The sequence below is a fragment of the Schistocerca americana genome, chromosome 6 (assembly GCF_021461395.2).
Source record: "Schistocerca americana isolate TAMUIC-IGC-003095 chromosome 6, iqSchAmer2.1, whole genome shotgun sequence".
Lineage (NCBI taxonomy): Eukaryota > Metazoa > Arthropoda > Insecta > Orthoptera > Acrididae > Schistocerca > Schistocerca americana.
In genome coordinates this window covers 203,017,860-203,040,160 of record NC_060124.1, presented here as the reverse complement: position 1 = coordinate 203,040,160, position 22,301 = coordinate 203,017,860, and the positions used below count along the sequence as shown (strand labels likewise).

At 40.5% G+C, this 22,301-nt stretch overlaps 1 protein-coding gene across 2 annotated transcripts in view; it reads right to left on the bottom strand.

Annotated features, from left to right (window-relative positions):
- The window catches only part of LOC124619364 (protein EFR3 homolog cmp44E), an 80,811-nt gene that overhangs the window by 31,767 nt on the left and 26,743 nt on the right, over nucleotides 1-22,301 (bottom strand). For both annotated transcript variants that reach the window (XM_047145687.1, XM_047145688.1), the window contains exons 11-13: nucleotides 8,474-8,646; nucleotides 6,957-7,188; nucleotides 6,739-6,867 (exon numbers count right to left, since the gene is read on the bottom strand). In XM_047145687.1, coding sequence (XP_047001643.1) covers nucleotides 6,739-6,867; nucleotides 6,957-7,188; nucleotides 8,474-8,646 — 534 coding nt within the window. The remainder of the gene's footprint in view (nucleotides 1-6,738; nucleotides 6,868-6,956; nucleotides 7,189-8,473; nucleotides 8,647-22,301) is intronic.

Below are 22,301 nucleotides of genomic sequence, written 5' to 3'. Positions count from 1 at the left end.
ATGGTGCCACCCCAAAAGTAGGAAAGGTTTAGGGAGTTGATCAATCAGTGCAGCTAATACATCCAAGGGTACTGCACCATCTGGAGGAAGATATACATTGCAAACAGTTATTTCCTGTGTCACTCTTGTTCTGACAGCCACAGCTTCAAGAGGGGTTTGAAGGGGCACAGTTGCACTACAGACTAAGTTTAGGACATAAACACAAACTCCACCTGACACTCGATTATAGTCGCTATGGTTCCTGTAATATCCCTTATAGCCGTGGAGGGCAGGGTCAGCATTGCAGGGAACCAGGTTTCCTGGAGGGCAATACAGAAAGCAGGTGTAATACTTAACAGCTGCCATAAATCAGCCAGGCGGTGGAAAAAACAACCACAATTCCACTGGAGGATGACATCGTGAGACTGGGAAGGCATGGAACATTCAATGAGGCAGTTTACTCCTCAGGGTCACCTGCTGCCACCGCCTTATTGCCTGAGCAGTGTATATCCATTGTGTCTGAGGGTCTGGCAAGATCTAGGTCCTCAGCAGACGCCAGAATCTCCACCTCATCCCCAGTCGCAGTGCTTGTAGGTAGCATAGAGGTGGTGTGGGTGCCACCGCAATTTCCTTGGTCTTAGATGTCTTCTTTTTGGACTTTTTCGCTGCTCCTTGGGTTTCTATGACTGGGATGAGTGTGAAGCCCTACGACCAGCTGCTTTTGGGCACTTCAGCCACTGGCGGGTGTCATCTTTCCCACTAGCCACTCCCTGGGAAGGGAGTGACCCAAAGGACTTACGCTTCTCCGGCTGGGAAGTGGGGACTGGTGTCCCCGATAGTTGGATGGGCAGTGCTCCTGAGGTAGGTGGCGTGGGAGCAACAGTGGGGAAACTGCCCCCCGCCTCCTCACCATCAAGGGGGAAGGTGTAGCCTTCTGGCTCTGAGAGCCGACTGGAATCCGCAGAACTGATGGGGCTACAACTGTTCTCGTAACGGCAGCATATGAGAGGATCATAGCCACAGGATGTAGGTGCTCATATTTTCTCTTAGCCTCAGTGAATGTCAGTTGGTCCAGGGTCTTGTATTCCATGATTTTCCTCTCTTTCTGTAAAATCCTGCAGTCTGGTGAACAAGATGAATGATGTTCACCGCAGCTGACACAGATGGGAGGCGAGGCACATGGAGTATTGGGATGTGATGGATGTCCACAATCTCGACATGTGACACTGGAAGTACAGCGGGAAGACATATGGACAAACTTCCAGCACTTACAACACCACATCGAGGGAGAGGTCTACTGCTTGACATCACAGGAGTAGACCATCACCTAGACCTTCTCGGGTAAGATGTCACCTTCGAAGGCCAAGATGAAGGCACCGGTGGCAACCTGATAACCCCTCAGAACCCGATGGACATGCTGCACGAAATGAACACCTCGCCACTCTAAATTGGTGCACAGCTCATCGTCAGACTGCAAAAGAAGGTCCGTGTGGAATATAATACCCTGGACCATATTTAAGCTCCTATGTGGCGTGATGGTAACAGGAACATCCCCCAACTTGTTACAAGTGAGTAAAGCCTGTGACTGGACAGGGGATGCTGTTTTTAAAAAGACTAATCCAGAGCTCATTTTGGACAAGCACTCCACCTCCCCAAACTTGTCCTCTAAATGCTCTACAAAAAACTGTGGCTTCATTGAAGAAAAGGAGTGCCCATTAGTTCTCGTACATACGAGGAACCAGGTTGAATAAGGTTCGCTGCCATCCTTAACCTAGCACTCCTCCCATGGTGTGGCCAGGGAGGGGAATGATTTAGGGTCGTACTTTCTTGCATTGTACTGAGAGGTGGGACGCTTACAGACTGCAGGTGTCACCAGCAAGTGATGACGTGGTACACTTCATTGCGCGTCATCTGCCCTGATGCCACCCACTCCGACCAGGAGCCCTCCCCGCAGGCGCCACCCAGCCGCAGCAAAAGCCACAAGGCAGGATGGCCTTTGCTGCGAGTCCCGATGCCCGAGGGCGACGGGCATCTAGTCCTTGGCATATGTGGGGACTTAACGGCACAGGCATCAGCAAAGCGATCCCTGTGTTGTCAGGGGGTACAACCAACAGGGTACACGGTGGCCCCATCACAACGGACTGGCTACCGTGCTGGATATGAGGTGCAAGGAAGTCCACGGCCATCATTGGTGCAGAAAGCGACACTGCATAGTGCATGGTGGAAAACGCACCCAGGTGTCCTCACCCAAGAGATGGAGAATGAGCGGGACTGCAGTGAGACGATGAGAAAGTGGGCTAAAGGTCTCCATGCACGATGGATACGATGCACCATGTAAGACGCCCTTCCCCAACTCGCTCACTCTTCGGGAAAATTTTGAAAAATGGAGGTCAAACCCTACAGGGGACCATTTTAGTCGTCTCTTATGACAGGCAGGAATACCTCGGGCCTATTCTAATCCCCAGACCTGCAGAGGGAGGGGGTGGGGGGTCACTGCAGAATGAATGTCACACTCATGAAACCTTCCAGTGCAAAAACAAAAACTACACAATGAGAGCTCCAGAAGCAGGGAATTGCAGGGAGAGCTGGAATTCCAAAACCAATCAGTGATTCAAATGCCCATAACAGGTAAATGTGATGCTGAAGTCATAAAATGTGAATGACAGAACAAAGGAAGAAAGTCATTTGGTCAGATGAGTCTTTTGTCACACCATGTCTAGCTCCTGGCAGAGTTTACATCACAAGAGTGAAACATGGCAGGGGTCAGTGATGGTTAGGGCAGCCATGTCATGGTATTCCATGCAGACCGTGGTTTCTCTGCAATGTCACATTACTTTCCATGATTATGTACCATTTTGGAAGATCAGATCCATCACATGGTACAATGTTCATTCCACAATGGTGATGCTGTGCTGCAAGATGACAGGGCTCTGTTCACACAGCTCGTATCATCCAGAACTGGTTTTGTGAACACGAGGATGAGTTATTGCATCTCCCCTGGCCACCACAGTCACCTGATTGAACCTTTGTGGTCTACTTTGGAGAGAAAGGTATGTGATGGCTATCCACTTCCACTCTCATTACCTGAACTTGCCACTATTTTGCAGGAAGAATGGTATAAGATTCTCTTGAAAACCATTCAGGACCTGTACCTATCCATTCCACGATGAATGGAAGGTGTTTTCAATGCCAACAGTTTTCCTACAGTGTATTAAGTATGATAATGTCTTGTGTTTTTAGTGTTTCCATATTTTATTTACACCTGTAAAAACAATACAACAACCAAAATAAAAGCAGTAGGTTTAAAACTTCATGTGTGACATCAAAATCTGCTACCAGGTAACATTCAAAGTTATGTTGCTCTGTTCTGTGCGTTGTTAACATGCCTGAATCCCCCTTGGCATGCTGTCTACAAGGTTGTCAAGCTGCTGCTATTCGAACATGCCACTCTGCAATGACAGCCTTTGTGAGGTCATTCAGTTTGTGAGGAAGACCCCTGTGAGGACATGATTCAGGTTTCAATTGCTCCCAAACGTACTCAATTGGGCTGATGTCAGCAGATACCACAGATGGTTCCATCCAGTTGATTCAGTCCTTCTAGAGGAAGGTGTTTATCAGGTGGCTGCAGTACAATAGGTTGAAGGATCTTGTTACAATAAAGTGCAGCCATCAAATTATCCTCAGTAGGGAATTAGAGGCACCTGACATGCATACATGGTAGCAGTCCAATACTTGATTAAACTACCTACTGACCTACCTCCCTGCTGAACCAATGGGACTGTATGCCTTTAACATGTATTAGTATCTGGCCACCTCTACACTCTTCTACAACATCAGGCATCAGACAAATCCTGGATTTGTTGGTGAAGAAAATCCGATGCCACTAATCCAGGTTCCGTTCCAGGTTCTCTCTCATCCACCTTCTTCGCAGACTATGATATTTGAGGAGGAAATATATTGTTGTTTGCAACAGACACTTAGAGGCCAAATTGATCATGTGGAGATAAATGCATAGTGTTGGTTTGACACAGCCATTCAAGATGGCAGTGTGCTGTTCTCCTTGGAATATTCATGAGCCATGATTTTTAGACTGTGGCCATTAGCACTGATTGCGGGTGACCACTATGAGGCAGATCTTCAGTGTTTTATGTTTCATGATGGTGGTTGAATGTCCATTTGACACCACTGTGGTGTATGCCAATTTGGTGGGTAACTTCTCATATGTATGTGTATTCTGAATTAGTTAGCTCTGCGGAAAGACATCATCCAAAAGCTTAGCGATGTCTCCACTTTAGTTACAGGCTAAACATAAACTATACAGTGAATTATTGCATTTACTCGTGTGCATAAATGTAATTGCACCTGCAATTATTTTAAGAGGAGTTTTCCCTAAGTTTGATATCTAAGTGCTGGACAATGATGCAGCCTTCTGTTGAAAAGTTTGGCCTGTGACAGGACTTACCAGAGTGAATACCTGTGCTGGCTTCGAGTGTGCTGTGAAATTACAGTAAGGCAAGTTCTACACAGTTGTTATCTCAGTATCACTTAGCCGTGAGCACCTGGCACAGCTAGAAGGAGCTTAGCATGATGGGTAAAGTGCTTTCCGTATAGGAAAGTCTTCGGAAAAGTTACCTTTGAGTGGAAACAGGAACGAGCAGCTGCCAATAACTGAGAGCTGCTTATTCTACTGGGCTGGGGCAGAAAGGATTAGCGACAAGCAGTGAAGGTAAGTTGTTGCAGCCTCTGTAAGGAGGAAAACCCACACAAGCACGTATTGAGGACTTACATAAAACAGCTAAAATTGATGTTCCAAAAATTTCCAACAATGAGATGTAAATTCTGCTCACATAAACTGGGTGACGTATTAAAATACACCACGGCATGCAAAATTAGAAATCTCATTATCTTTATCCAACACCCACTATGCAAATGTAACATCTGTGCAGTATTATTACGCAAATGTCTAAGCTATATTTTAAAGGTAAGGAAAGGGCACAGATGAAATAAAGGACCATACATTGCACCTTAGTAGTAAGTTATATCTATAATTTCTAGTGATTTAATCTAGTAGGTGTGAAAAGATGAACTTAGAAATGTTGCAAACTACTAATTTAAAATGACATACGAAATTATTTATACATTGTATAATATCAAATTAACAAGTGTTTTAGCATGATTCATAAAAGATGTCATATATGTAAATCAGCCAACTGGTTTGAAAACTGTAAATTTTATGCTGTGTTAAGTTATGATGATGCTGTTGGTACCTAGGCAGTAACAGTGATAGCCAATGACAGGATACATAGCTGTGGTGGTAGAGGAACACACAGGAAGGAAGGCAAGAAGAGTTGTTTGTAGATGAAATGGACACTTCATCCTGGGAGGGAGTGAACACTTCACGCTGTGAGATAGTGGTGGGAGGACTTCATGTGGAGACACAGTACAGACAAGTTGGTCTTGTTACCTCCTAAGTGATAGACAGCCACATATTCAAAAGTCACCAGTGTCATTACAAACAATGGAAAAGGAAAGTTGTTACTCACAATATAGCAGGAGTTATGCATGTATGTGTGAAATCAGTGTTGAACATAGAGGTTTTCATGAAGCTTTTTATGATGTGATTTCTAAAGTTTTCATATAGTGTCATACAAAATGAGTAATAGGTTGTTCTTCATTTAGCGAAACACTGTGTGCATTGGCTGCCAGCTCACATTGGCATCTCAACAGTTTTTAGCCACAAAATTACTTTTGTTTGTTCAAAATGAACATTTTTATTTAAAAGAATAAACTACAGTGTTATCTAATTTAATTAATTGTACTGAAACCACCTGCTTACATTCATTTAAAGTTGCAGTTAATAAGCTCTGAAAATAATTTTTATAAACTTTGCATTAAAGGAGGGAACTGTTTTGCACCAGTTCATGTGACCCTTTGTAGTTATTTTTGAACCAGAGACATTATTTCACAACTCAATTTATAATTTAAATGTTTAATGCTAGGTGTTTAAGTGGTTGCACTCTTTTCATTATTTATATTTATACAATTATTTATCATTTAATACTAGTGATTCCCGAAAGGTTCTGGGACTTATTTATTTATGGACTGTTGGTATTAGCTAGAACGTTAGATACATAAACAGCACCATTCTACTGAGGCAGGTAGTTCAACTCCCTGTGTACTTTCTGTGTGTACTCAATACACACAATTTCACTGTGAAGCGTCGGCTCCTCCTGTCTGACAATACTGAGGTAAAGAATAAAAAATAAAACAAATAAAGTAATAAGAAAAACTTCAAGCAAACAGCTCACAGGTTCAAATATATTTGTTTGCAGTATGAAGTCAGTCAGTACTATTTGAGAGAAATTTCATTTCCACAGTCACCCAGACTAATAGGAACAGAATGCTACACTGCAAAAAACATCTGTTACAGTCATGCAAACAACACAAATGCACATCATCCTAAAGAAATAAGAGAAGAACATTCTAGATATTTCCATTATCTCACAAAGGTGAATAAAAACATTCAGATTTGAATTAATAGCTTTGAAAGTACTTATAAAAGCAGGTAACTACTTGCAATTGACAAATATCCATAAACTTGCAGGCATGTAAGTGGACAATGTAAATGGAAAGTAGGCACTTCTCAAGATACTCTGTCAGATTATAAGCTAAGGAAATGTTCTCGGCTGACAATAAATGTGCGCAGCTATCACAAATAGTTGTCAAGTGCAAAATATTTTTATAAAAAGTAAAACTTACCTTTTCTGCATATTCTCTCAGTGAAGGTATTGGAACAACATTAGGTATCATAACAAGAAGACTAGCAACCACTGCATGGAGGTTGAACTTCTGAGCAGTACTCAGGGTTCCATTTGTAAGAGCCATGTCCTATTGGGCAAATACAGTATGTCACAGTTGTTGATACTGTCTAAGATTGAAAATAAATAAAAACCAAAAGGAATATTATTTCTGTATACCTGTATGCTTATGACAAGCCTCAAGAGATCCATGACAGTCTCTTCAGATGCCAGCTCTGCTATGAGAAGGGCTAATGTTGTATACACTGCTTCAATATTTTCCACAGTGTTGTTAGCCTGTTCTAAACTTTCATACAAACTTAGGTATATCTCATGGCCATGTTTCCTTATGAAGATTATATCTGGCCGTGAACTTTTTTCTAAGGTAAGTTCTAATTCAGAGATGTTCACCCTGGTACAGAGAAACAAAAGATACAGATGATTCAGTTCATTGAAACTACTAAGAAATTAAATAAGATTGGTAGCAATCATTGAAAGGTAAGCACAAAGTTTTACTGAATTCATATCTGAAAAATCTAAACTTCAATTAAGTTAAAGAGAGAACTCAATTTAGTCAGTTGGTCACATAGAGCATAATAGTCCACTTTGTATGTTAATATAATGAAATACAGGGTGTATCAAAAAGAATCATCCAATCTGGCACGTATATATTTCTGAAACTAATAAACATATACAATGAATATTGTTTTTTGATGAATGGGAAACTAAAAAATTTTTTTCATATCTTTTCATGGGTGTTCAATACGCCCCCCCCCCCCCCCCCCCCGAAATGCATGGCACATGTTAATGTGATATTCAGATTGTTTCCACTCTGCAGCGAGTATGTCTTGAGTTACAGCTTCCACAACTGCTGTTATGTGATGTCTCAGTTCATTCACTGTTGTTGGTATGGAGGGACATAAACAGAGTCTTTTATGAACTCCCACAGGAAATAACCACATACAGTCAGGTCTGGTCAAATAATGTATGGCTGACTCACCAGTGCAACTGATCCATTGTTCAGTAATCTTATGATTTAAAAATTCCTGCACTTCCAGATGCCAGAGTGACGGTACCCCATCCTAATGAAGTCATTCAAATCAGTCTCCAATTGAGGGAAAAGAAAGTTCTTAAGCATATCGAGATATGTGCTTCCTGTAACAGTGTTCTCGGCAAAGAAAAATGGACCATATACCTTTTCCTGTGAGACTGCACAATGGGCTGTCGAGCTGCTTGGCGAATGGATTTCTGCAGACGCCTTGTGAAACTATGGTGGATGCGTTTGACGTCTGTGTCAGGAGATTTGCCTTTACACAAACAATCTATTTCTTGGAATTGGTCATGCCATCGTCTAATGCTCTGTGCTGTAGGAGGGCCCACACCATAGGAAGTACGAAAGTCACGCTGAACTGTTTTTACTGACCCACACTGAGCAAAATGTAGAACACAAAATGCTTTCTGTTGTCCCTGCACCATTTTTACAAGAACTGAAGTGGGCACACACTGCTGCTACCTAGTGAGAACCATGTAAAACTTGAGAGTCTGCTCTTTCCGACAGTATGCTGATCATGCACATATCCCAAACAACATAGTAGTTATGAATTTTTTTTACATTGGATGATTCTTTTTGATACACACTGTATTTTATCAAAAGTTGAGAGCATGAGAATCCAACACACTGACAGAGATGTACTTACGTAGGCTTCAGGAGCTTATCAAGATTTTGGTGTCTGTCAATGAGTGTATGAAGAATTTTTTGTACCAATAATCTCATATCAGGATCTGCTGCCAATGACATCCTAAGTAGGGGCTCCAGAAATGACATAGGGAATGTTGTGTTGAAATGGATGGTTTGGTATTTTGTGCCTACCTGCAAGAATTGAAAATAGACTATAAATATATGCACTAATACAGAAAACACTATGTAAAGTTACCATCACTCCATTTTTTTCAGGACCATTACAATTTCTTTCCTGAATTTTTTCAGAATTAATTCCGGAGACCTATTTGAACAGCATTTAACAATTATGAAACGACTTATCCAAAACTAGATTTTATATTAGCTGTACCGATACATTTTATTATTAGTTTTGGTAAAGTTGGCAAAACTGTTTGATAAAGAGATTCTACTCTTACCGAAGAGTAGCTACTTACATTATTTCTACCACCATATGTCATTTGCACGTGTGAAATTGTATCAGGCTCTGTTTTGTGCTGGGTAGTGTACTGCTGTTTTGCATTAGTTTAGTTGTTTTTCTTTATTGATAACCGTACTTCCTGACAACAACATGGTCAGTTCTTTGGACTCTAAAGGGAATGTGAGATTCAATAAATGTGCTTCCAATTTCTCGATAAATACCAATGGAGGTAAATATACAACTCCACTTAGAAAGTGAGAATCATAAAAGAGCAGTCTCTGCAGCAGCAATTAGTGCAGCATTAGCCCCTTAACACGTTGATATTTTTTTTACATCCTATGTAACAAAAAATTGTAATTTTTTGTTAATTAAAAAACCCTTTAATGACTGAAATTACAAAAGATGTATAAAGACAGTTCATAAAGCTCCAAATAACAAGTTAAATTTTTTTGGAGATCACCAATAATAAAACCCAAGTATTCACGTCCCCTGCACTTTGGCTATCCTGAAACTTCAAGTCATTTGTTTGTTTCTGTGTAGATGTGAAGTCAAACCACGTATTTCATGTATTTCACAATGGTTTCCTGTGAATGGAAACCTTGGAGGAGCTGGATGGAGCACAGTAGTTATCTTGTGCCATGAGCGAGCACTTGTCCCTCACCTGGCTAACTGTCATTACTATAAGTCTCCAATGAATTAACATGATATTCTTCTTCACTTTTGAGCCCTGAATTCAGTGTCAAATTCAGGATCATTACAGCTATCCATTTTTGGAAGCACTGTCTAAACAGTATCAAGTGACTTCCAAATTAACCATAAAAATCATGAACCTAGGGAAGCAGAATCTGTCAAATTCCTGGGGATATTTTTACAAAAAAATTATCCTGGTCTTTGCACATAAGTTACATGGCAAACAAACTAAACTGTCTAAGGTATTCACAATGACGATATTGTTCTATGCAAGTGAAAGTGACACTAGAAAAGTTGTTTGCCACAGCTATATTGAAGCCATTGGCAAGATACAGAATAATGTTTTGGAGAAATGCAAGGAGTGTAAATAGAATATTATTACTTCAAAAAACTATTATTAGAAACACTTGTAACATTAAGCCTAGAGAGTCACACCGGCCTTTATTCAGGGATTTAAAAATTTCAACTATTTCATGTATTTGCATTTCTGAACTGTTAGTCTTTATCTGAACCAATCCAGAATTATTTATTGAAAACCCTTTTCAACATATATACGACACAACAAACAAAGCTAATCTCATGTTGCCAATTCATAGACTAAAACTCTAACCCTGGACTCCTCATTACATGGCTACTGAAATCTTCTCATCCCTATCTGAAATTCCTTCCTCGTGTCAACATGCTCTTATGACATCAATTTAGTTCGAATTTTTAACTTTCTGGACTTTATGCTGTTATGTCTATAGTTATGTCTATACCTAGTTCCAGTTGTAAACTGCCCTTTAAAAATTAATGCAAGTGAGTTTACTATCTCAGATTAAATTTTACATTAATATGTTATCCAATTTATATTAGCAACGAAGGGGAGTAAGATATTTGTTAATGACCCAACTTTTAAATTTCATGATATGAACTGTGCAGCCACGTTGCATCACATATTCTTGAAACTTTACTTCTGCCCTATTTCTGAAAAGCTATGATATTTATTCATTATGATTATTTAAAATGATAACTCTACTTGAGAGCTATCCAAAATAACCTTAACAATATTTTATTAAAAGTGTTTATAATTTACTAATATATAATTTAAATTGTTGTACTGTCAAATTCATTGAAATTGTATCTGTAATTAAACTTTTCCAAATTGTAGATCAGAACATGTAAGACAATATGTGGCCCATTTTTGGTGTAAGTAACAAAAATCATGAAATGACTTTTAGTTGTTACTCTGTAGATCCTACATTTAACAATGTATTCATTTATTTAGTTTTATGTAACAATTAATGGCACATGAGCCACACAGGCAGTAGTAAGTCGAAGTGAGACAGTCAGAGGCAGAGAGTGAGTCTGCATTACGGTCTTTCAGAAGCTGTTCATGTTGTGACGGTTTCCTCAGTGTCGACATACTGCACTGCTATACTGGCTGAAAATTTTGAGGGTAGAAGTCAAACATGGACTATTTTAAATGATGTAGCTGACAGGTGCACATTTGTGTTTCACGGTTGTTTACTTTCACTTTTCACAGCGCCCCCGTATACACATTTAATATGGCCAGTTCACTATTGTTTAACTTTTTATAAGCGTCATTAATAGTTTTCAGGTGAACAATCACATACTGCTACAATAGTTTACTGTTGATATCTACAAGCAGGAATAACATAACCATATAATTCACAGTTCTTTCGGAATAATTGGGTACGTATGGAACAGACACTGTCATTGTTTTAACAAATGGCCGAATTGTGTTACACTTATTTCACAGTTACATTGATAGATTGTTGTTGTTCTAACCAACACAGGTTTCTCGTTTGAAACTCAGCCATGGACTGACTGTCTTGGGACCCATATTTGGGCCCTTATATATCCTCACAATTATAGGTGCTGAAACAACACATTGTTTGGAGTTAAATTTACAGAAATTACAATTAAAACTTAACTCATTAAATTAACTGAATACATCAAAAAATTGGTTCTTTTTAACAGTTTCTTCTACTACAGGAGTTAGGCTGAATTATTTGTTTGAATGATGAAATTAACAAATATCATTTTGAAAAAAAAAAAAAAAAAACTGTTAATTGCTTTGGAATTAATTAAGGGCTGGCTTTGCTAACATATTTTCGAATAGAGACAAATTGATACTTTGAGAATACTATTAGTTGTTCCTTCAAATGTTTATAATTAGTACAGAATTTATATTTGTTTGTATATCAACAATAGAATTTAAGTTACGAAACCATCATTGATTTCACTCGATATTGGAAGTATTAACTAAGAATATTCAAAGTAAATTAGGATATCAATTACATACATAAAACTAAGCACAAAATTTGATCTGGTGTTATATTCCTTAAAACTGAGGGCCAACCTTTCTGTTTTATGAAAACACAGGCTATATTCATGTATGTTAATGGTAATTAGCTAAACTCGAAAAAACGAATTTAAGTAGGCAGATGGCAAAACTAGAGGGGAAGTAAAAATATCCCAGCTTGCTTTGTCACATCGTGAGCCTCTTTCAGAGGGTGTCAGACAAGAAATGTATATCTCAGCACTGTACACCCAAATCGGTCATAATATAAAACAAGAAAAGTGATATACTCTGTGTTTTATTTAAAAATTTGTACATCAGCAACTTCAAATGCTGGGACTTTCTGAAGCAACAATCCTGGTGATATCAAAGTTCATAATATGGAGCAACTAAGTTATTACGTGACCTCTTATTAACTCTGAGTGAAATGTTCTAGTTTTCACTCATCTTCATGCCTGTGAATGATGGAGGCCCATACCACTAAGTCGCGCTGATGGTATGGTTGAGAATTCACTATTACCAATGTCCAATTACAGACAGAACTACAAAAACTGTATATTTTATTCTCACGCAGCGTCAGTGGTAATTAAAATGCTTCCCTCCTCTCACAAATTTAAGGGTGGAATTTACTATGAAAATTTATAATAAATTAAAAATGAAAATCTTTCACAGTATGGAATGAAGTTTACTGAAGATACGATTACATGCCATACTAGTGCAAAAATGTTATTATTTACTTATGGAATTTTTAAATGATGAAGATTTCTTTATAGACTAATAAACAAATTTGTAATTATTTTTCTTAATTAAGATTGTTTTTGTTAATTGTTTGGCACATTATATGTATCCCTGATACATTATCTATACAGACAAGTCTTCTGCCCTTTAAATCAATGATTTATGTGTGCATGTTATGAGACAATAATATTACGATTCTGATTCTGAACAATACAGGAAAGAGGCTGAAAGCCCACATTTTTTGTAGAGTATTCACAGCTGCATATAGTAAAAGCAATGTCTAGTTGCAACCACCTCAACCAAAACACAACAGCCAGGCTACAAAAGTATGATTGGATGCCTTCTAATGGCCGAATATTTGACTGTTAGCACTGAAACAATTGTAGGTGAGGTTTTATTTTTTCAAAAGTTTGTTATTAAGTTGCCTGGCATACTCAGAATTTTAAGCTTCTGTAAAAATTGTAAAAACAAGATTAGTTGGGATTTTATGTTAAGGAATTAAAGTCATTCTTTTAGCCTGAGCCACTGGCAGTGAGGAGACAGGTGTTCCCCTGCAAGATATGCCACAGGGAAATGAAATAAGCCACAAGGTGGCACTAGCTACTATATGTTGAACGTTAAGCCCACCTTTCTGCAGGATGTATAGTTTAATTACATTTTCAGTATTTCATATGGATAATTACACCTGAAATTCTCGATGCTTTCTATATAGTTAATGGTGCATTGCTCTGCAGTTTAAATCAAGGCAGTCACCTGTTTTGAAATATCTATTTCTGACCTTTCTTTCAAAGCGTAAAACATAAAAACTGAAAATACTGCTCATATTTTTGGTTTTTATGTCTGTTATGACTTATGAATGGATGGTTCTTTCACTTCTGCATTTCATCGTAATGTTGACATCAGTCTAAGCTTTCCTGCGTCATTGTTCAATAAAATTAACATGTACTCTGTCCCCGCCCACTTGACTAAGTGACAAGTGTGTCTGAAATTCAAGTCACAATATTCTTTAGCACATCTCAATACTTTCTTGCTTAACAAATTTGTTGACATTGTTGTATCTCTGCTGTGTTCTCAATGCAGGTTACAAGTTCCAAAGATGATAAACAACATCTTCCAAATTTCATATTTACTTGCAGACAGGCAAATTAAAAGACATGCGGAGCTTTTGGCCACAGCCTTTGTCAGTAAAAGCGACACACACACACACACACACACACACACACACACACACACACACAAAACTGGCAACTTCAGCATCCTGCACCAGAATGTAACTTCACAAGGGATTCAAGCAGCACCAGAATGTAACTTCACAAGGGATTCAAGCAGCACCAGAATGCAACTTCACATGGGATTCAAGCAGCAATCTGGAGGGGGCGGAGAAGGGCATGGGATGAAGTGTATGGGAGGGGAAACAGAAAAACATTATCTGGTGGAGTGTGCAGAACTATACTGCCAACAGGCACAGCGTCTGGAGGTTGTGGGGCAGGGAGGTGGAGAAAAAAGAAGCAAAAAAGGAGAGGCACAGGGAAAGACTGGTAGATGCGTTGGCAGAGGGCTAGAAATAAATAGGGTGGGAGATGACAATGGGGAGGATATACAGGATGAAGGGGGTGAAAACTGTTGGATAGAGGGTGTGGGGACAGTATGTTACTGTAGGCTGAGGCCAGGATAATTACAGGAGTGGAGAATGTGTTGTAAGGGTAACTCCCATCTGTGCATTTCAGAAAAGCTGGTGGTGAAGGGAAGGATCCAGATGGCTCGGGTAGTTAAGCAGCCATTGAAGTCAGGTGTGTTGTGTTCAGCTGCATGTTGCACCACAGGGTGGTCTGCTTTGTTCTTGGTCACAGTTTGGCAGTGGCCATTCACTTTTTATTTATTTATACGTCAAGTTCCGTAGGACCAAATTGAGGAGCAAATCTCCAAGGTCATGGAACTTATCAGTACATGAAATTACAACATAAAAGTAATAACAGATAAAAATAAAATGTTTATGAACCCAAAAAACGTCAAGCCATAAGTTTAAGTAAATGCAATCAACAATACAATAAGAATCGGCTTAATTTCTTAAGGAACTCCTCAACAGAATAGAAGGAGTGACCCATGAGGAAACTCTTCAGTTTCAATTTGAAAGGGCATGGATTACTGCTAAGATTTTTGAATTCTTGTGGTAGCTTACTGAAAATGGATGCGGCAGTATACTGCACACCTTTCTGCACAAGAGTGAAGATGTCTGATCCAAATGCAGGTTTGATTTCTGCCGAGAATTAACTGAGTGAAAGCTGCTTATTCTTGTGAATAAGCTAATATTGTTAACAAGAAATGACAGTAAGGAATATATGTATTGAGAGGCCAATGTCAAAATTCCCAGACTCGTGAACAGGGGTCAAAAAGAGGTTCATGATTTTACACCACTTATTGCCCGAACTGTCTTGTTTCTGAGCCAAAAATATCCTTTTAGAATGGGATGAGTTACCCCAAAATATAATACCATGTAACATAAGAGAAGGGAAATAAGCAAAGTAGACTAATTTCCATGTTGAATGATCACTTACTTCAGATACCGTTCGAATAGTAAAAATGGCAGCATTAAGTCTTTGAACAAGATCCTGAACGTGCGCTTTCCACAACAGTTTACTGTTTATCTGAACACCTAGAAATTTGAACTGTTAAGTTTCACTACTCACATGTCCATTCTGTGAAATTAAAATGTCAGAACCGAGCGAGGTGACGCAGTGGTTAGACACTGGACTTGCATTCGGGAGGATGACGGTTCAATCCCGCGTGCAGCCATCCTGATTTAGGTTTTCTGTGATTTCCCTAAATTGCTCCAGGCAAATGCCGGGATGGTTCCTTTCAAAGGGCATGGCCGACTTCCTTCCCCGTCCTTCCCTAATCCGATGAGACTGATGACCTCGCTGTCTGGTCTCCTTCCCCAAAACAACCAACCAACTAAAATGTGAGGTTTTGTTGAATTATGTGTTAGAAGCTGTAAAAATGGAGTCGAACTGTGATTTAGCATTAGTTTATTTTCTAAAAGCCATGAACTTAGATCATGAAATGCACTATTTGAAACGGAGCCAATGTTGCACACAACATCCTTTACTACCAAGCTAGTGTCATCAGCAAACATAAATATTTTAGAGTTACCCAAAACACTACAGGACATAGCATTTATATAAATAATGACCTTTTGCTGTCTGTTGCTAAAGTAAGAGGTGAACCAATTGTGAGCTACTCCCCGTATTTCGTAATGGTCTAACTTCTGGAGAAATATTTTGTGATCAACACAATCAAATGCCTTAGTTAAATCAAAAAATATGCCTAGTGTTCAAAACCTTTTGTTTAATCCATCCATCTATTTCCCTTCTCACCCCTATGACACCTTCTACATGCTCCCCAAAATTCACAAACCCAACAATCCTGGACGCCCCATTGCAGCTGATTAATGTGCCTCGCTGAAAGAATTTTGACCATCATGGACAAAAACCTCCAACCAATTGCCCATAATCTAGCCTCCCATATCAAAGACACCAACCACTTCCTTCAACGACTCTCCACCATCCCCACCCCTTTACCTCTTGGGTCTCTATTCATCACTGTTGACGCCACCTCCACATACACCAGCATCCCTCAAGCCCACGGTCTTACCGCTATTGAACACTAATTTTCCAAATGTCTTTAACACTCCAAACCAACTACCTCATTCCTCATACACCTTATTAATTTCATCCTAACCCACAAATACTTCTCATTTGAAGGTAGGTTTATAAACAAATCTGCGGCACAGCCAAGGTCATCCGCATGGCACCCTCCTAGCCTCCCAAAACACCAAACCCCTAGTCTGGTTGTGATATCTTCATGATTTGTACTCAGAGCCACTACACCCTATCTTTGTTCCTTCACAGCACCAACACCTTCTTTCCCATCCTCTTCATGTGGTCTTCCTCAACCCAGCGTGCTACCTTCCTCGATGTTGGCCTCTTCCTCTCTGATGGCTCCATCCACACCCCTGTCCACAATTAAACCCACAAACTATCAACAGCAGCTGTCAGAATGTTGATGGTCTCACAAAGGCCTTCAAAGATGAGCGCTATCTCCCAGAAATAATATGCCAACAGATCTCCCATGCCATTTCCCCTACATCCTCAATCCTCCCACCACTCCCAAGAACCAACCACAAAGGAGTGTCCCCTTCATCATCCAATACCGCCCTGGACTGGAACAACTGAACCACATCCTTCACCAGTGCTTTTATTACCTATCATTGCGCCCTGAAATGAGGAATATCATGCCCAAGACACATCCCACCCCTCCCCTACAGTAGTGTTCTGTTGCCCACCCAATCTCCACAGCATCCTACTCCACTCCTATGCCACTCCAAATCCTAGCCCCTTGCCACAAGCATCATATCCCTGTGGAAGACTCAGGTGCAAAACCTACCCAATCCATCCACCCAGCACTTCCTATTTCAGTCCCGTCACAGGTTTATCCTACCCCGGGCCACCTGTGAAAGCAGCCATGTCATTTACTAACTCTGCTGCAATCATTACACAGCTTTTTATATTGGTATGACTACCAACCAGGATGAACTGCCACTGCGAAACTGTGGCCAAGAGCAAAGTAGGCCACCTTGTGGCATAACATGCAACTGAACTTAACACACTTGATTTCAATGGCTGCTCCACTACCCAAGCCATCTGGATCCATCCAGCTTTTCTAAACTGCACAGATGGGAGTTACCCTTAGAACACATTCCTCCACTCCTGTAACCATCCCGGCCTCAACCTACGGTAACATACTGTCCTCACACCCTCCACCCCATGGTTTCCACGCCCTCTGTCCTATCATCTCCTTCCCATTCTCATCTCCCACCCATTTATTTGCAGCCCTCTGTCAAGACATCTGCCAGCCTTTCCCCACTCTTCTCCTTTTTCTGCTCCTTGTTTTCCCACCTCCCTGCCTCACAACTTCCTGATGCTGTGCCTGTTGGCAGTCTAATCTCTGCACACTCCACCAGACAGTGTTCATCCGTCTCCCCAGCTGTACCCTACTATCCCATCCCCTTCTCCGACCCATCCAGATTGCTGCTTGAATCCTATGTGATGTTGCATTCTGGCGTAAGATGCTGGAGTTGGCGGTTGTGTATGCATGCTTGCATATGTGTGTGTGTGTGTGTGTGTGTTTAACTGACAAAGGCTGTGGCCGAAAGCTTTGAGTGTCTTTTAAATGTGCCTGTATGCAACTTGACATGTCTTCTTTACTGTAAGTAGCACTCTGTCTTTTCCTACATTGTTCATATTCCTACCTGGAGTTTCCATTGTTTGAATTATTTTGTATTTACTTTGACTTCACATAGAAACTCACTATGCCCCTATGTAAAACTTATATTGTTCGCGGTGAAGAGTTTTCAATTCATATGCAAAATTGATCTCAGAAAATATTGTTGGATGGTGAACATTTTGTAATTGTGCTGGTATTCATGAATGGACAGGAAGCTGTCCATCCACAGATACTATGTTTCAAGTGTAGACTGTATCCTGCAGTCATGGACGCATTGCCAACTACACACAGCACACGCACGAACATGCCACACTGTGAGAGTCACTGGATGTACAGCAGTATCTCCGTTACACTTCCCCTCCCACGGAGACGTAGCTTACTGACATGAGGACTATATCCCTACCTCCTACTCTTCTTTGGCAGTCATCATGGCTTTAGCGCCTTATCACAGCCTTCTACCCACCGTCTGCCACCTTGCCTTCACATGGTTTTTGTTGATATGTGCCTTCGAATGATGTTTGACAGTTCCCAGCCACATGCAATTTCTATCCTGCACTGTGTCATGTATGGAAGTGAGTTATTAACAATTTGAGCATTGTTTTGAAACTGGGTATATTCTTTTCTTTACTCTATATAATGTTTACAGTACTATTTTGCAGTTTGACTAGGATTTTAAAAAAATGACTACTTTTATACACTGAAGTGGCAAAGAAACTGGTATAGGCATGCGTATTCAAATACAGATATATGTAAACAGGCATAACACGGTGCTGCGGTCAGCAATGCCTATAAGGCAATGAGTGTCTGGTGCAGTTGTTAGATCGGTTACTGCTGCTACAATGGCAGGTTATCAAGATGTGAGTGAGTTTGGACATGGTGTTACAGTCGGCATGAGCGATGAGACACAGCATCTCCGAGGTAGTGATGAAGTGGGGATTTTCCTGTAGGACCATTTCACGAGTGTACCATGAATATTAGGAATCCAGTAAAACATCACTGCAGCCACAAAAAGACTCTACAAGAAAGGGATAAATGACGACCAAAGAGAATCTTCAACATGACAGAAGTATAGACCCTTCTGCAAATTGCTGCAGATTTCAATGCCGGGCCATCAACAAGTGTCAGTATGCGAACCATTCAACGAAACATCATCAATATTGGCTTTCAGAGCTGATGGCCCACTTGTGTACCCTTGACAATTGCACGACACAAAGCTTTACGCCTTGCCTGGGCCTGTCAACACTGACATTGGACTGTTGATGAATGGAAACATGTTTCCTGGTTGGAGGAGTCCCATTTCAAATTGTATCAAGCAGATGGATCTGTACAGTTATGGAGACAACCTCATGGATCCATGGACCCTGCATGTCAGCAGGAGACAGTTCAAGCTGGTAGAGGCTCTGTAATGAGATGGTGCGTATGCGGCTGGAGTGATTTGAGACCCCTGATATGTCTAGATATGACTCTGACAGGTGACACATACGTAAGCATCCTGTCTGATCACCTGCATCTGCTCATGTTCATTGTGCATTCCGACGGACTTGGGCAATTCCAGAACGACAATACGACACCCCACACATCCAGAAATGCTACAGAGTGGCTCCAAGAACACTCTTCTGTGTTTAAACACTTCTGCTGGCCACAAAACTCCCCAGACATGAACATTATTGAGCATATTGGGGTGCCTTACAATGTGCTGTTCAGAAGAGATCCCCACCCCCTCATACTCTTACGGATTTATGGACAACGCTGCAGGATTCATTGTGTCAATACTCTCCAACACTACTTCAGACATTAGTCGAGTCCATACCATGTATGTTGTGGCACTTTCGTGTGTTTGCAGAGGCCCCACACGATATTAAGCAGGTGTACCAGTTTCTTTGGCTCTTCAGTGTAAGATATACTGTTTAATTAGAATTTAAGTTGGTACTTACATTTAACTCACATGTTATACTTTTCTGATTAATGAGCAGTTTAGAAACTTGTAATTTTATTCCCAGCATGAAGGAGAAAAATACATTTAACCCTTAGGTGCCTGCAGCAGGTCAATAGGCAGAGAGTTTTTTTTTCTGTAGCTGATCTAGCTACAGTACAGTAGCACCTCCCCCCCCCCCCCCCTGCGCCCCTTCCGAGAACTGACCTCATTAAAGATGTAAAATATTATGTTTATAGTCCAATTTATTTTCCCTAATAACTCTCACCTAACTTTCGAGCAGCTTTTTCCACTTGGTTACCCAACCACTAAAACAGTAGCATTGCAAAACACCTTTTCCAATTAGAAATATTGGCTTAAATTTTTTTTTATAAGTGCCACTAATCAATTAATCTTTAAAATGCATAAATGCCTGGGCATTTATGAATTTTGAACATTTGCCCAGGCATTTACTCTGGGCATTTGCCCCAATTTATAAATGTCTGTGCATTTTACAACAATACTGTTCACTAACTGAACTCATCATATTGCCATAGCAAGAACGCTGATGTTAGTTAAGAGGGATAAACTTGTTTTTGAACCAAAATTGAAAGTGACAGTTGATTTCTTTTTATTCACTGCATGGCAAAGGATGTTCATGATTCTGCTGTAACTACCACTGCAGTTCATGCTATTCACTAAACACTTCATCTGGGTTTGATCATTTTTAACTGTGTAAATGCAGTTGAGGAAGATATACAACACAACACATTACCATGCCTAATATGTAGCAGGAAAACCGTTGGCATTCAAAACAGCTTCCAGTCATCTTGGAATGGACAAATACAGGTTCTGTATGGTTTTTAAGAAAATATTATACCATTCTTTCTACAAAATAGCAGCAAGTTCAGGCACTGATGATGGATGTGCAAAGTGATCAAGCACTCTTCTCTCCTAAGTCAACCACAATGGCTCAATAATATTGAGATCTGGCAACTGTGGTGGCCAAGGGAGATGCAATAATTCAATAATTCATCCTCGTGCTCATGAAACCAGTCCTGGATGATGTGAGCCTTATGAGCAGAGGCCCTGTCATCTTGGAACACAGCACCAACATTGGGGAACTAACATTGTATCAATGAGATGGGCCTGATCAGCCAAAATGGTCATATAATCCTTGGCAGTAATACAATCTTGCAGAGTAACCATGGGGACCATGGAACACCATGATACGGCTGCCCAAATCATCACCTAACCCCCGACGTATTTCACCTGTGGGATGTAAGCTCAGCCCGAAGCTGGAAACAGCGTGAAACCAGACTCATCTGACCAAACAACAGTCTTTGATTGTTCTACAGTCCAGGTTTTATGATTCCGGCATCATATTTTCCTGTTATGGTCATTTGCAGAACTGATGACTGGTTTTAGAATCCCAGATCACCCTGCAATTCCCTTCTTAAGGTGTTCCCTTTGTGTTATCTTGATGCTGAGAAGGTTTGTGAGTGCGAATTTTCAGTTCTGCAGTGACCTTTCCCGCTGCTGTTTTCTTATTTTTCATTACTATACATCTACATCTACATATACATTTATACTCCGCAAGCCACCCAACGGTGTGTGGCGGAGGGCACTTTACGTGCCACTGTCATTATCTCCCTTTCCTGTTCCAGTCGCTTATGGTTAGCGGGAAGAACGACTGCTGGAAAGCCTCCGTGCGCGCTCAAATCTCTCTAATTTTACATTCGTGATCTCCTCAGGAGGTATAAGTATATAATATATTTGATGCCTCATCCAGAAATGCACCCTCTCCAAACCTGGACAGCAAGCTACACCGCGATGCAGAGCGCCTCTCTTGCAGAGTCTGCCACTTGAGTTTGCTAAACATCTCCGTAACGCTATTACCCTTACCAAAAAACCCTGTGACAAAACGTGCCGCTCTTCTTTGGATCTTCTCTATCTCCTCTGTCAACCTGCCTGGTACAGATCCCACACTGATGAGCAATACTCAAGTATAAGTCGAACGAGTGTTTTGTAAGCCACCTCCTTTGTTGATGGACTACATTTTCTAAGGACTCTCCCAATGAATCTCAACCTGGCACCCGCCTTACCAACAATTAATTTTATATGATCATTCCACTTCAAATTGTTCCATATGCATACTCCCAGATATTTTACAAAAGTAACTGCTACCAGTGTTTGTTCCGCTATCATGTAATCATACAATAAAGGATCCTTCTTTCTATGTATTCGCAATACATTACATTTGTCTATATTAAGGGTCAGTTGCCACTCCCTGCACCAAGTGCCTATTCGTTGCAGATCTTCCTGCATTTCGCTGCAATTTTCTAATGCTGCAACTTCTCTGTATACTACAGCATCATCCTGAAAAGCAGTATGGAACTTCCGACACTATCTACTAGGTCATTTACACATACTGTGAAAAGCAATGGTCCCATAACACT